The sequence below is a fragment of the Mustela nigripes genome, chromosome 5 (genome assembly GCF_022355385.1).
Source record: "Mustela nigripes isolate SB6536 chromosome 5, MUSNIG.SB6536, whole genome shotgun sequence".
NCBI lineage: Eukaryota > Metazoa > Chordata > Mammalia > Carnivora > Mustelidae > Mustela > Mustela nigripes.
In genome coordinates, this window is record NC_081561.1 from 12,793,117 (window position 1) to 12,806,876 (window position 13,760).

The 13,760-nt window shown below is 46.7% G+C and overlaps 1 protein-coding gene across 8 annotated transcripts in view; it reads left to right on the top strand.

Moving 5' to 3' along the window:
- PHACTR1 (phosphatase and actin regulator 1) overlaps positions 1–13,760 on the top strand; it is a 553,099-nt gene that overhangs the window by 294,349 nt on the left and 244,990 nt on the right. The window contains exon 1 of one of the 8 annotated variants that reach the window (XM_059399455.1): positions 5,929–6,041. The exons of 5 other annotated variants lie outside the window; for them this stretch is intronic. Coding sequence is in view for 2 of the 3 variants with exons in the window: in XM_059399446.1 (XP_059255429.1) it covers positions 6,402–6,651 (250 nt within the window). In the remaining variant the exon portion in view is untranslated. Of the gene's footprint in view, positions 1–5,928; positions 6,042–6,097; positions 6,652–13,760 lie in introns of those variants that run through there. 2 more of the 8 variants (XM_059399446.1, XM_059399450.1) reach the window with 2 other exon arrangements.

A 13,760-nucleotide genomic window follows, 5' to 3' on the forward strand; every position in this document is an offset into this window, starting at 1 on the left:
TGCGGGACTCGATCCCAGGACCCTGAGATCATGACCTGAGCTGAAGGCAGCGGCTTAACCCACTGAGCCACCCAGGCGCCCCTCCAATACACATTCTTAAGAAGAACATGGTGGGAGAAACCCTTCTTGTAAAAGAAGAATAAAAGTTTGCCAGTTGTGCAGCTGCTTTCTAACGTTTCTCTGCAGGAGTGACATTCAAAATATTTAATAAGTGGACTTGCAAGAGTTGGAAAGGATACTGCCCCTGTTAGAACAGCCAGCCATCAACAATGCCTATAGCCTTACCCGGGCAGAGGGCTGGGTCTGAGCTCTCTGCACACGTCACGTGTTGCCTGAAGAATTCTCACTGGCCTCCCGCAGCCAGCTCCGCTCATGTCTCCTTGTTCAGCAAACAAATGCATTCTACTAAATATAAAAAAAAAAAAAAGCCAGAAAGCTCTATCCCCTTCTTGATGAAAGTCTCCTTCCATTCCAGCATCTGTAAAAACAGGAGCAGAAACCACACACACACACACACACACAGTAGCAGGAGTGGAGCACAGTGCTGTGTCGTAAACCATTTGGAAGTCATTTTTAACCCTGTTCTTAAATATGTATTTGGTAGATTAGCTTACAGCTCTGGTTTTAACACAGCACACATTTAGATCAAACTTAGAAAAAAATAGATGTTTTTCTTAAATTAGAAATATAACATACTGCTAATATTTAAGGAGTAGATTAATTTTCTAGGGCTGCTGTCAAAAATTAGCACAAAGTTGGAGGCTTAAAGCAGCAGATTCTTATCCTCCTGCAGATCTGGAGACCACAAGTCTGATTTTAAGGGGTGGGCTGGGGCCATGCCCCCTGGGAGATTATACTCCTCACCTTCTTCCAGCTTCTGGGGACTGGATTCAGGACCCACCCAGATAATCCAGGATGATCTCCTCGTTACTAGATCCTTATCTTCAGGGCACCTGGGTGGCTCAATGGGTTAAGTGTCTGACTCTTGGTTTCAGCTCAGGTTATGATCTCAGGGTTGTGAGATTGAGCCCCGTGTCGGGCTCCACAGTGAGCATGGAGCCTACTTAAGATTCTTTCTCTCCCTGTCTCTGCACACGTGCCCCCACCATTCAGCATACATGCTCTCCCTCTCTTAAAAAAAAAAAAAAGAAAGAGAAACAAGATCCTTAACTTCATTATGTCTGCAAAGAAACTTTTCCAAATAAAGATATTTTCACATGTTCCAGGGATTTGAGATGGATATACCTTTTGGCAGGCCACCATTTAGCCCAGTACACGGATGATAGGAACAAGAAAGGAGATAGACATGGGTGCCTACCTGGCTTAGTTTATAGAGCATATGACTTCTCTGGGAGTTGTAAGTTTGTGCCCCATGTTGGGTATTGAGATTACTTAAAAATAAAATCCTTTAACAAAAAAAAAAAAAAAGAAAAGAAAGGAAACAGAAGCAGAAAAAACAACGTATTGGATAGCTTGAGTATAATGAAGAGAAAAATGGCAAGGAAGAAAAAATGTCAATCTTTTTATACATCCAACATGTGTAATATGTGTAGTAGTTTTACTTAAGCACACCTCTCTTTTGAGTCTTTCCACTGCTTTGCCTTATGCTGGCATTAATATTTTGTATTTTTAGTCTATCTTTTTCATAAGAGTTAAAGCACTTTATGAGCATTTCCAAATGTCTACCCTTTGACTTTGACTTCCCTTAAGCCTAATAACTGTTGAGCATTAAAAGTACGGTAGTCAGAGACAAGCAGGAAGCAGAACAAAATCTGAGTTCCAAGTTGATCACACACGGTTTCTACCATTTGACCTTGGGGAATTTTAAGGTCTGTAGCTGTCTTCACATCATCATCATGGTGGTATCTTCTGGAAAGCCCAATTTTCCCATACTGCCTTGCTGGGTGTAACACTCCTGCCAGGCTAAAGATCATCGTAGACCTCCACCCACCTATCACATCACCATGAACTCCTTTTAGCCTATGACCTTGCATGTTCTCCACATGGCTATGACCTTGACCCCCACTCTTCTACCCCCAATTGCCTAAGGCTGACTTGCCAAGGGCCTCTTACTTCACCAGCTCTATCTCTTCTACTTTAATCAGCCTTGATGCATGGCTCCCACTCAGATAGTAAATGCCTATTTCTCCCCGGCTGCTCCTAGCTATAAATTTGCACATATTTCAGCTGGGTGGGTTCTGTTATTTATTTTATTTTTTAAGATTTTATTTATTTATTTATGTAGAGAAAGCATGGGGGGAGGGGCAGAAGGAGAAAGAGAATCTCCAACAGACTCCCTGCTGAGTGCAGAGCCAAGGACACGGGGCTCCATCTCATGACCTTGAGATCATGACCTGAGCTGAAATCAAGAGTCGGATGCTTCACCAGCTGACCCACCCAGGCGCTCCGATTCTGTTATCCTTATATGTCCTTTCATTGAGTGCATGCTCTCTCCTACTGAATTTTAAGCTCTGTGGGATCTGGGGTCCTATCTGCTATTTACTTTGGAAGCAGAATGTGTGTTCCACTGGTAGGCGATTAATTCTATTACAGGGCTGATGCCTTGGGGATGCTTCTCAAAACTTAAAATCCTTCCGAATCACCTAGAAGTCTTCCTAAAAGGCAGGATCTGGAGGACAGCTTGAGATGCTTCATTCTCCCAAGCTCCCAGGTGACCAGGATCAGCTGGTCTATGGAATTGTACTTTGAGTAGCAGGTCTTAGGGCCGCAAACAAGTTTTAAGAAGCGGATCTACCAGTTACATGTATCCTAAAGAATGGATGGGAACGAGACTGCCATGCAGCTAAGTGACACTGAGAGTGACCCCAGGGGAGTCTTTCCCACTTGGATCACGTGGGTAAAAATCCCACGCAAGCTCCATGAGGCCCAGCGTTGAGAACCTCTGTTTGGGGGACTATGATGCTCGGCGCTTTCCTTCCCGCAGTGTTTCCCTCCTTCCTTTCCAAATTGTGAAATCCCACCAAAAAAAAAAAAAAAAAAAAAAGCTTTCTTCAAGAATGCTGTCGGATTATATGGGCATGAAAAAAAAAAAAAGTGCTGTCAGATAGCCAGTTTCTTTCATTATCCATCCAGGGAGAGGGTTCTGCATAGCAGCAATAGAGCTGAGCCGTCATGGCAAGGATCACAATTAACAGGTGTGTCTTCTGGAAGGCGACACACCCAGCCCCCGTATAAGGTATCTGTTGGCATTGGGAGCTATAGGGACATTCTAGTCATGGGTATCAGAGGAAGGTTTCACTGAGGTAGCATTCAAGGTAGGGAAGAGGGGCAAGGAAAGGAAAGGCAGTGCTGGGAGCCACTGGACACATCTTTCTTCCAAACTGCTGCCGGCACGGAGGTTTATGCCATCCTTATCTTTTCTCCCCCAGCCTTCTGTTGTGGCAATCAGAGGTAGTCTCCTCGGCTTCCCAGTTCCTCCTGAGACACTAAGATTCCTACAGCTTCTAAGACCAGCCTGGTCTAATAGAACTTTCGGTGATGATGAAAATACTCCACCATCTGCCCTAACACAGTCGCCACCAGGTCCGTGTGACTGTCGGGCATGTGACCTGTGGCGGGTTCAAGGGAGGGACTGAAATGGAATTTTATTTAATTTTTATCAATTTAAGTATAAATAGCCACAGGTGGCCCATTAGAAGCTGCAGACTCAGAAAAGCAGTTTAAGAAGATGGATCACCAACCAAGGGAATAGCACTCAGAGGTCTACCTTCGTCTTTTTAATTTGAATAAAGAGCCCCCATAACAGTGGGCATCGCCTTTAATATTTGAGCCAAGCTGGTGGTTGTGTCTGTGTTCTCTGTGCTACGCCACTTGGCCAATTAAAATAGAGACCCCCAGAGCCTGTAGGTCTGGTTTAGTATTCAGTGAGTGCATAAAAGATTGCAGTGGGCTTAGTTGTTTTAATAGGACCGTTTGGAGTTTATGGGGGTCTCTTGTTCTGACCTGTGAGGCACACAGTACGGGGTTGGGGGGAAGGCATGCAATTTTTAAAAGTCATTTAAGAAGAGATGTGTGCAGATTTTTTTTGAAGATCTTATTTATTTGAGAGAGTGCGTGCGCATGAGTCGGGGTCAGAGGAAGAGGGAAAAGCAAACTTCCCATTAAGCAGGGAGCCCAATGTGGGGCTCTGAGATCACAACCTGAGCCAAAGGCAGATGCTTAACCAACTGAGCACCCCCCCTCCCAGGAGCCCTGAGATGTGTGTTTTGTTTTGTTTTTCAAGAGATACTTAAGAAGTGATACAGTTGGGGGAGGGATCTTAGGATTTGAAAAAGAGAACAACAAATGTTTGCCTATAACACAAGGCAGTATTTTCCATCATAGACTCCACCAGCATTACAAATGGGGACTCTGCCATCTCTCAGATAAGGCTTATAATTAGCCAGGGACCGAGTGACATAAATCTGCCATGGGAAGATACAGCGAGATTTACCTGTGGCTGGTTTGGCTGGTAATCTGGTTGAATAGGGAGGGGTTCCTGAACGCCCCAGTGGGCACTGGGAGAGTGTAATTAAAGAGAGCACAACTCCAACAAGTGAATTCCACGTGAATTTCAGTCTCTGTCATCTACCCCAGAGGAGGGTATGACACTGGACACTCAACGTCCCTAACTACACCACAGAGAACAAACAATGTGATTTGGGCAGAACATTTTGCCAATGAGAAGTGGTATCCAATACACAGTGGCAGAATGGCAGTGACCAGAAGCTTATTATTATACATTAATTTAATATCCCCAGTGGACTGTTGACCATTTCACCTATGAGGGGAACCGTACATGTAGAGTTGGCCCAGTTGGAAAAGAGACGAGCAGTGACTTGCCCTTCATAGAAGTATCAGTCATGGGGTGTTATGAAATTAATTTGGGGGAATTTTCCAGAAACAACTAGCAGTGATAGTGCATCAGTTAACTCTATTTCAGTGGGCTGCAAAAAAAAAAAAAAAAAAAAAAAAAAAGGCAAAGTTGTGGCTCATAAGGAATGAGGTGTGGTGAGGAGAAAGAGACTTGGTGTTAGACACACCAGGCTGTGAGCACCTGTTTGACCATTTATGCTTTGCATCAAGATCACCTGGGGGGAGCTTGTTAAAGCTACAGATTCCTGGCCCTACACTTCCTACAAAACCAGAATCCCAGTGTTAGCCCCCCCCCCCATCTCTATTTTTAAAATAAGCACCCAGGGTGGTTGTGATTTGAGGCTTCTCCAAGCCTTAGTTCTCTGAAAGGTGATGTAGGATTCGCAATATCTGAGTCCAGATTACTGTAATAGAGTGTAATTTATTTTTTTAAGTGCACAACAAAAAAAGGCTCAACTTGTAGCTGTTATTGCCATGGGTCTGCCTTATTTTAAGGCACTGTTCTGTCTTTGGAAAGCTCGATAGATGTCATTCGCCTGGCTGAACCTTATTCACCGTGCTAAGACAGCTGAGGAACCTTCAGCCAAATTAGACAGGGTCTGGGAGTTGCAAGTTGTTTTTTCTGAAGATTGCTAAAAGCAGTCTTTTCTGTTCTTTGTTATTCTAACTTTTTTTTTTTTTAAAGATTTTATTTATTTACTTGTCAGAGAGAGAGCACAAGCAGGGTGAGCAGGAGGCAGAGGGAGAAGTAGGCTGAGCAGGGAGCCCGATGTGGGACTCGATCCGAGGACCCCGGGGACCACCACCTGAGCCGAAGGCTGGCATCTAACCAACTGAGCCACCCAGGGGTCCCTCCTTGTCACTCTTAAGTTTTAACAACACTGGTGGAAGGCCCCCTTCAGGTTGGGGAATTTTTGTGGCGGGTGAAAAAATCAGTTATGCCCTAACAGGTTGCCGGTTCCAGTGAAAAGTCAAGGGCTGTGGGCTGGACGCACCGGAGAACGGTAATTTGTTCTGGCCCGCGAGAGAGGCGCTTGCACGCCCGAGGGTTCGAGCGCAGCTGCCTTCGGTGTGGTCCATCTTGCTTTCATTTGGCACCGCGAGGCTTGAAGAAAAGGGGGAGGGGGAGGCTGGCGTGCTGCCCCGAAGCTCCAGAGGGAGTGAAGGTAGCTGCAAAACCCAGCAGGCGCAAATCGCCCGTGCTGAGATTTACGGAGGGTGGGGCTGCCGGGGGAGACGGTGCACGTGAGGCCGCGGGAGGGGTGGGCGCGCCGCGGCTCAGGGGCGACCGAGGAGTGCCTCCCAGGAGCCCTCCTCCGGCCGCGGGGATCGGATTCGCGAGGGCCGCGAGGGCGGCGAGGTCAAGACCCCTTCCGCGCCTTCCCCTGACCCGCCCCGCGGCGGTCGCGATGCCGTAGAGACGCGGGTGCGGGGCCGAGCGGGGGCATGCTGGCCCCGGCGGCGGGGCGCGGGTGGCAGCGCGCGGGGGCCCCAGCGGCGCCCGGCCCGGGGCGCTCGGGGGCCGGATGGCAGAGCCCACGCGCGCCGCGGAGCTGGGGAGGTTTGCGCTTCGCTCGCCGCGCTGCAGGGAGGGCGCGGTGCCAGCAGCGAGCGCCCAGAGACCCAAAAAGAAAGCTTTTTATTTGCTGAAGATGAAGCCCCTGAAGGAGCCCGCCCCCAACAACAACAACGTGTCCTTTGTGATCCATTGTCAACTAGGCAAGGAGATCAAACACATTTGCAGCAACTGCAGTCGGGGGGAGGACGCCCGGGACGGTGAGTGCCGGGGCGCGTCGGGGCGGCGGCGAGCGCGGGAGGCGGGGAGGTGGCGCGGCTGGTCCCCAGTTTGGGGGCGCCGCCAGCGTCTCCGCCTGGAGAACTGCGGGGACATCCGCCCGGCCGGCACTTTGCGGAGTGCTGCCCAGAACCAAACCCGGACCGCATCCGAGGATATACCATTGATGTATTTGCTCCCTCAAATGAAGGGTTTGAAACAGTTAAATGGCCAGCTCTGGGATTTTCTCCAGGGAAGGTGGGGTTTGGGGAAGGGGGGGTTGTCAGGGGTCGCGGTATTAGCTTGAAAAAGGTGGTTACACCTGCTTTCTTAGCTTTCTGGGCTTCTTGGCTCTTCTCCCTCCGGTCCCCGCGTTACGATAGGCTTTGCTGGGCTGTGTGACAGATGTGGGGTTCCGATGGGTTCACTTTGGAGAGGCGGTTTGGCCATGGTCACAGCGCCCAGCGCCCTGGAGACTTGTGGAGTTGTTGAATGATTTCTGGTTAGAGTAAAACATGGCTGTGATTTTTGGAGCGCAGCTGCCGGCCCCTCTTGGAACGCTGCCTAATGGCCAAAATGTGGGAGGTGGGGGAGGGGCTTGCGGAGGCTTCTTCCAGGTGAGCGGGTGCGTGTGTGAGCCCAGGAGCTACGCCCCCCCCCCGCCCCCCACAACACACATCGGATCTGAAGCGGGGTGGTGAAAGGGTGCCAGGCTGCCAGCGACTCTGGTCTGAAGGAGCCAAGAACAAGGGACAGCTCGGCGTGGACCAGGCTTAAGCCTCTGCAGATGTGGGCACGCCTGTGTATTTCGCTGGAGCCTCCGGCCCGGTTCCGAAGCAGCTCTCGGAGCCGGCTCCCGAGGGCCAGTGAAGGTAGCAGAAAAGTTTTAGGCGGCAGATTTGGCAGAGCAAGCATTAGCTCCTAACCAGCCAGAAGCTCATGGCCTGGCCGACCCTCCCACCTGCTTGGGCAAGAATATTTTCCCAGCAACCAGGAGGGTTTGGCGGCTTCCCTTTGGAAAAAACTGATATTAACTAGGGTTGGTCTGTTTTCTGTGGGCCTCTGAAGGGCACAATAGTGAAGTGAGGGTGCCTTGACGCATGTCTTATTGAAATTAGAGTCCTGCCAGTGTGATTATACTTTTCTTTGATTAAACTGTAAGAGAACTTATGGGGGATGATACCAGGCATCCAGGAGAAACATCAGAGCTATAGTAGGGCACCCTAGTGCTGCTTTGGTTCCCAGATGGGGAGGACACCCTTTGATGGGAAGCACACACTTACGGACATGTGTTTGGTCCTTTGGTTACTGAATAAACCCATGACACTCCTGCAATATACATAGATGAACGGGGTGAGGCAGAGCCAGACTTCTACCACGGAATGTAATGGAGCATGAGATGCGGGCTAAAATACTTATTAAATGAATCACTCTGTTGACTGTAGTGCTGCCCACGTGGGCTGCTTGCACAGCGTGGGGAGTTTATTTAAATTAGGAGCTCTAAATGCTGCTACCATAGGGAAAGGTCTGTGTCTGCTCTCAAGGATGTGGTTATGCACACGGTCACTAGTAAATGTGTTGGCATACACAGTTGTGGGGGCCATGCAGGCATGGATTTTCTCCACCAGTGTAGATCTCTGCTGGTAACCTGCATCGTCTCTCCAGTCCCCCACACTCTGGGACATCTTAAAGAGCCACGCATGGATGTTCACATATCCTCTGATGCGACTAAAGTATTTAATTCAGAGGATTCTGGTATAGGGGAGACCTCAGACTCCGCTCATCCTGCCTTCCTTGTGTGTGGTGCACTCCCTTGAGTCTGTGAACTAGAATGAGGTCAGCAGTTGAACCCTTCTCCTCGCAAGGCCAGAGCCCAGAGCTGTACCGCCGACCGCCAAAGGCAAGGAAGTTCAAATTTCACTTCTGCAAAGATTAACCTTGCCTGATGGTTTGTTAGGAGTGAGTGTTCTGTTAGATGCGTTCTCTAGTCGCTATTTCCAATTCCAATTCTAATTCTTTTCTGTTTGCCAGGAGACCCAGCTCTTAGGAAGGAAATGTGCAGTAAAGACTGTAGTCACGCAAGCAGATCTGGTAGGGCTCCACGGAGGAGGAGGTTTCTTCCATCGGGTTTGGCACCATCAGTGTGTCTGGTCTTTTGGCACTGAGGACATTTAGTGGCAACCAAGGAAAATTCTGGTCCAGCCGGAAAGCCTTCTCTTGAAAGTTGACACAGGCAGAATTTTATAGAGGCCTTGCTCACGGACATTCTCCATTTCTTTATATATAAAGATGGCAGTTCTTTTAAACAGATTTAAAAGCAAATTTTAATAGCATGCAGTGGTAGAGGCAACCTATAAAAAATATTGGGCTAATATAGAATACACCTTAAAAGAAAAAAATATTCCTGGCTAGTTGAACATATATTAAAGTGAAATTACATTTTAGCAATTTGCATTTTACTTGAGTTTTTTTTAAAAAAAAGTTCCTGGTATCCATTAGCTAATATTAAAGATGTTTTGCTGACCTTATTTTTTTTTTAAGATTTTTTCTTTCTTTATCTGACAGAGATCACAAGTAGGCAGAGAGGCAGGCAGAGAGAGAGGAGGAAGCAGGCTCCCTGCAGAGCAGAGAGCCCGATGTGGGGCTCGATCCCAGGACCCTGGGATCATGACCTGAGCCGAAGGCAGAGGCTTAACCCACTGAGCCACCCAGGTGCCCCTTGCTGACCTTATTTTAAGCAATCCTCTCTTTTTAAAAAGGTTATAAAATGCAGTTCACCATTAATGGTCAAAGATAAGTTTGTTGCTTTCATTTTTGCTGTTTTGGTTACTTTCCTGAAACCATGTTCAAATCGGAAAACAAAGTTTCTATAGCAATTAGGTGCTAAAGGCCAAGTACACAGAGCAAGGTCAGGGTAGAATAAAAATTCAGACCCTTGGCTATCTTTAAAATCACAGTGCTTTCCACTATGTCATCAAATTGTTAAAGTGTCACCTACACTGAATATAGAAAATTAGGAACAGTGATCTGCATGTGTTATATACAGGTGCAGTCTTCTTAATAGGCCAGGTTTATTAGGATATAGAATTAGAAGAAATTGAAGAATTCCTGAGTGCACTTAAATTTTTTTCATCTGCCTTATCTACTTGACAGAGAGGCTGGAATTGGTAGGACCAGAGAGAAGAACTTTTAGCCAGGTGGATAAGAAGTAATGTACATTGTAAAGCTACAAGAAACATGGCGAAATCATCATAGGACTTCCGTTGAAAGTCAATACAAGAATCGGGTTTAATTTACAAATAGTTAAAAAATCAACTTCAGGGAGGAATCTAGTCTAGAAGGCAGAGTATTAGAGTATTTCTGGGTATACTTTTACACATTTTCTATTATCATTTGAGTTCCTTTTAAGTCTATTAATAGTGAGGGATTATCATAGGAATTATAACATTAATCATTAGTAAGATGTAATTTCAAGTAACTGTAATAAAAATAAGAACTTTTAACATTTTAAAACAGTTTAGAAATATTTTGAAGCCTGTCTTGTGGCCTATTTTACAAGTAATCAAATGATAAATAGACTTAGAAATAAGACCTATTGATTATAGCTGCTACTCAACGCCTTTCACGTGTGATTAATCAATATGTCAAGGTTGCCTTCATTTTACTAAATATGATTTCTATTCAAATATTCATACAGAAATTCACAAATCCATGGATTCACTAGATACATTTCCAAGTTTCATTTTAGGATCACAAATACCATGGTTTCTCATGAATTTCAGTGCAAACTCTCGGAGTGACAACAATTTGTCCTTGTACTTCCTGTTAATGACTATAGGGTTCATTCAGCAAGCCAGCCTTTTGGAAGAGCATGCCTTTTGGGTTCCTGTGGGTCAAACCCCTCATTTTGCAGAGGAGAAAAGGGAGATGTGTCATGGTTAGGCGAGCCGTTCTCTATGACCTAAGCACCACTTGGTGTCAGGGCTCTTAACAAGACCCTGTCTCTTTGAGAAGGAAGCAGTTTCCAGTCTGGGACAGGATTCTGGCTGCTCCACTTGCTGGGTGACTCTAGAAGACCACAATATTTACTTCTGTGGGGAACTGTGTGGATTAAAGGAAATAATTGGCACAAACATTTAGTATAGTGCTGGGTGAGAGAAGGTGCTCAAGAAATACTAGCTGTGATTACTATCATTTGTATCATTAACCACCGAGTCCAATTTTGTCTTGGGTTTTTCCTCCTGCTCTCCTGTGCTGCTTGGACTTCTCCTTGGGTTGGGTCCAAAATAAAAGCACTCATTTCTACTCTATATTTAACAGTTAAAACCCATACATTTTTTTAAAAAGATTTTATTTATTTATTTAGCAGAGAGAGAGATCACAAGTAGGCAGAGAGGCAGGCAGAGAGAGAGAGGAGGAAACAGGCTCCCTGCCGAGCAGAGAGCCCGATGTGGAACTCGATCCCAGGACCCCGGGATCATGACCTGAGCTGAACGCAGAGGCTTAACCCACTGAGCCACCCAGGTACCCAAAACCCATACATTTTTAAAAAGATTTTATTTATTTGAGAGAGAGGGAGAGGGAGAAATAGGCTCCCCGCTGAGCTAGAAACCCTATGTTGGACTCGATCCCATGACCCCGCAATCATGACCTGAACCAAAGGCAGATGCTTCACCGACTGATCCACCCCGGCACCCCTAAAACCCATATTTCTAATAAGGCAAGTAAAAGTGAGACCAGGGAAGAGCCCCTTCAGCATTGCACAGGTCAAAAGTATTTTGTTGTTTTAAAGCTTCAATGATCACAACCAGCAGGTCTAGGTAAAGGACTTGTGTGTGGATCTAAATTTATAATGACTAAGCATTTTTTGGTCCATTGAGTTGTCAAAAAAAAAAAAATGGGCAAGAGGAAATCCATTTGGTTCTCTGGGAGGAAGGCCAAGAGCTCAGAGAAGTAGAAGCTGGAGAGTTCTATGGGCAGGGCCCGGTGGACACTCAGACAAAGGGACAGCTCTGGAGGACTTGGCCTGAAGCAAGGGATAGAGGCTGAAAAGTGCTTCTTTAAGGTCAGGAGAGGCTAGGAAATGCTCTGACCTGACCAGAGTGTAGGAGTTGTGTGTCACCCCCAGAGGAAGAGCACTTGCTCAAGCTACAGGGAAGAGAGGTGAGGGCCCCCTCGGCTGAGGGGTGGATATCAACAGGTACCACAACCAGTTGTTACCTTTGAAGAGCCAGGACTTTAGTGAAAGCAGCAACAAGTAAACTGTCGGATTATCCGAGGAAGCTGTGAACTGTGTGAGTAAAGCAGGAGGGCTTCCTAGAGGAGGTGATGTATTTGAAATAGGACAGCACAGAGGAGTCCTTTCGGTCAGGGAAAAACCGTCCACAAACAACTGAAGCCATTAAGAGAGCACGGCTTGTTTGGGAAAGGGGAGAAGTTCAGCAGGTAGAATTTGTGAAATGTCAGAGGGGCAGAAAATGACATGACTTCTCTGGGAAACCTGTCAAGGCAATTCATTTTTCTTCCAGCAGTATATTTTTGAAGCATTTTATATGTGCCAAGTTAAGTATGAGGAATATAAAAATCAGAAAGACTTTATGGTCTTTGCCCTCAAATACCATATAAAGGAGTACCAGGATTTGGGTAGATAAGTGCGAATGCAGAAGTTTTAAAAGTATTTGAGAGAGAAAGGTATTGTTTTAGAGGCAGAAAGGAGAGCGTGGTCAGTCCCCCCTTGGGCATGAGAGAGGTTAGGAAAACCCTCGTACAGCTGGTAGAGTTCGGATCCCACCATGGGATCCCAGAGGCTGCACAGGGCTTTCCTGTTTGCTTGTTTGTTTTAAAGACTTCATTCATTCATTCATTCGTTGATTTAGAGTGCATGCAAGCAGGGGGAGGGGCAGAGGGTTGAGGCAAGGGAATCGCAAGCAGACTCCCTGCTGAGCATGGAGCCCTACACAGGGCTCGATCCCAGGACCCTGAGGTCATGACCTGAGCCAAAACCAAGAGTCGGGCAAGAGTGGGACATTCTGTCAGCTGAGCCCCCCGGGCACACCTGGCCCACGGGATTTTTTTTTTTTTTAATTTATTTGACAGACAGAGATCACAAGTAGGCAGAGAGGAAGGAAAGCAGGCTCCCTGCTGAGCAGAGCACCCAATGTGGGGCTCGATCCCAGGACCCTGGGATCATGACCTGAGCCAAAAGCAGAGGCTTTAACCCACTGAGCCACCTGGGCACCCCTGCCCACGGGATTTTAAGCAGAGGTGGTGTGAATGAGTTTCCTTTGTAAAACTGTCTTTATGGAAAATTGTAAACCTACACAAAAGTAGCAAGAAAAGGGCCCTAAGCCCCTCTAAATTTATCAGGCTCATTGCCCCGCTCCTGTATCGACTGAAGCACATGTGGGAGGGCTTTGTGACCATGCTGCCGGCAGTGTCTAGGCGTATTTCAAAACCTTAAGCAGCCTGAGGGTCAAAAGACCAAGATTCTGTGATTCTCTTACCGACTCCTATAAAGCCCCAGGAACACCAGCAATTCCAAGTCTGCTGGTCTTATTTTTAGCAAAGCTTTGAACTTCTATGTGATTTCACTAATAATTTCCCCTTCCATTTTAATATCTTATGCTTTACAGATGACATCTACAAATACTTCGTTTGGGAGAGGAGAGGCTAAAAATACTTGTAAAATCTATAGCTTGAAATATACCCATGTGTCTAAGGAGATAAAAAGGATTAATGGAGAAGATATGTACATAAAACCGTATTGGTGAGGGGAGGGCTCGAGACTTGCTTATTATTATGCCCAAAACATTCATTTCTTCAGTTTGCTAATCCGTATGAATGGCAAAAATGTCTAGTTTCCGGAGCTGTATAGAGGTTTTGGTTTTGTTAAGAGAGAGAGAGGGAGTTTGCACCAGCAGGGAATGGGCAGAGAGAGAGAGAGAGAGAGAGGGAGAGAATCTTCAGCAGGCTCCTCACTCAGCGTGGAGCCCAGCATAGGGCTGGATCTCATGACCCTGAAATCATGACTCGAGTCAAAACGATGAGTCAGTCACTTGACAGCCTGAGCCGCCCAGGGTCCCCAGGTGTTTAGAGTTTTAAGCCCTGTCTG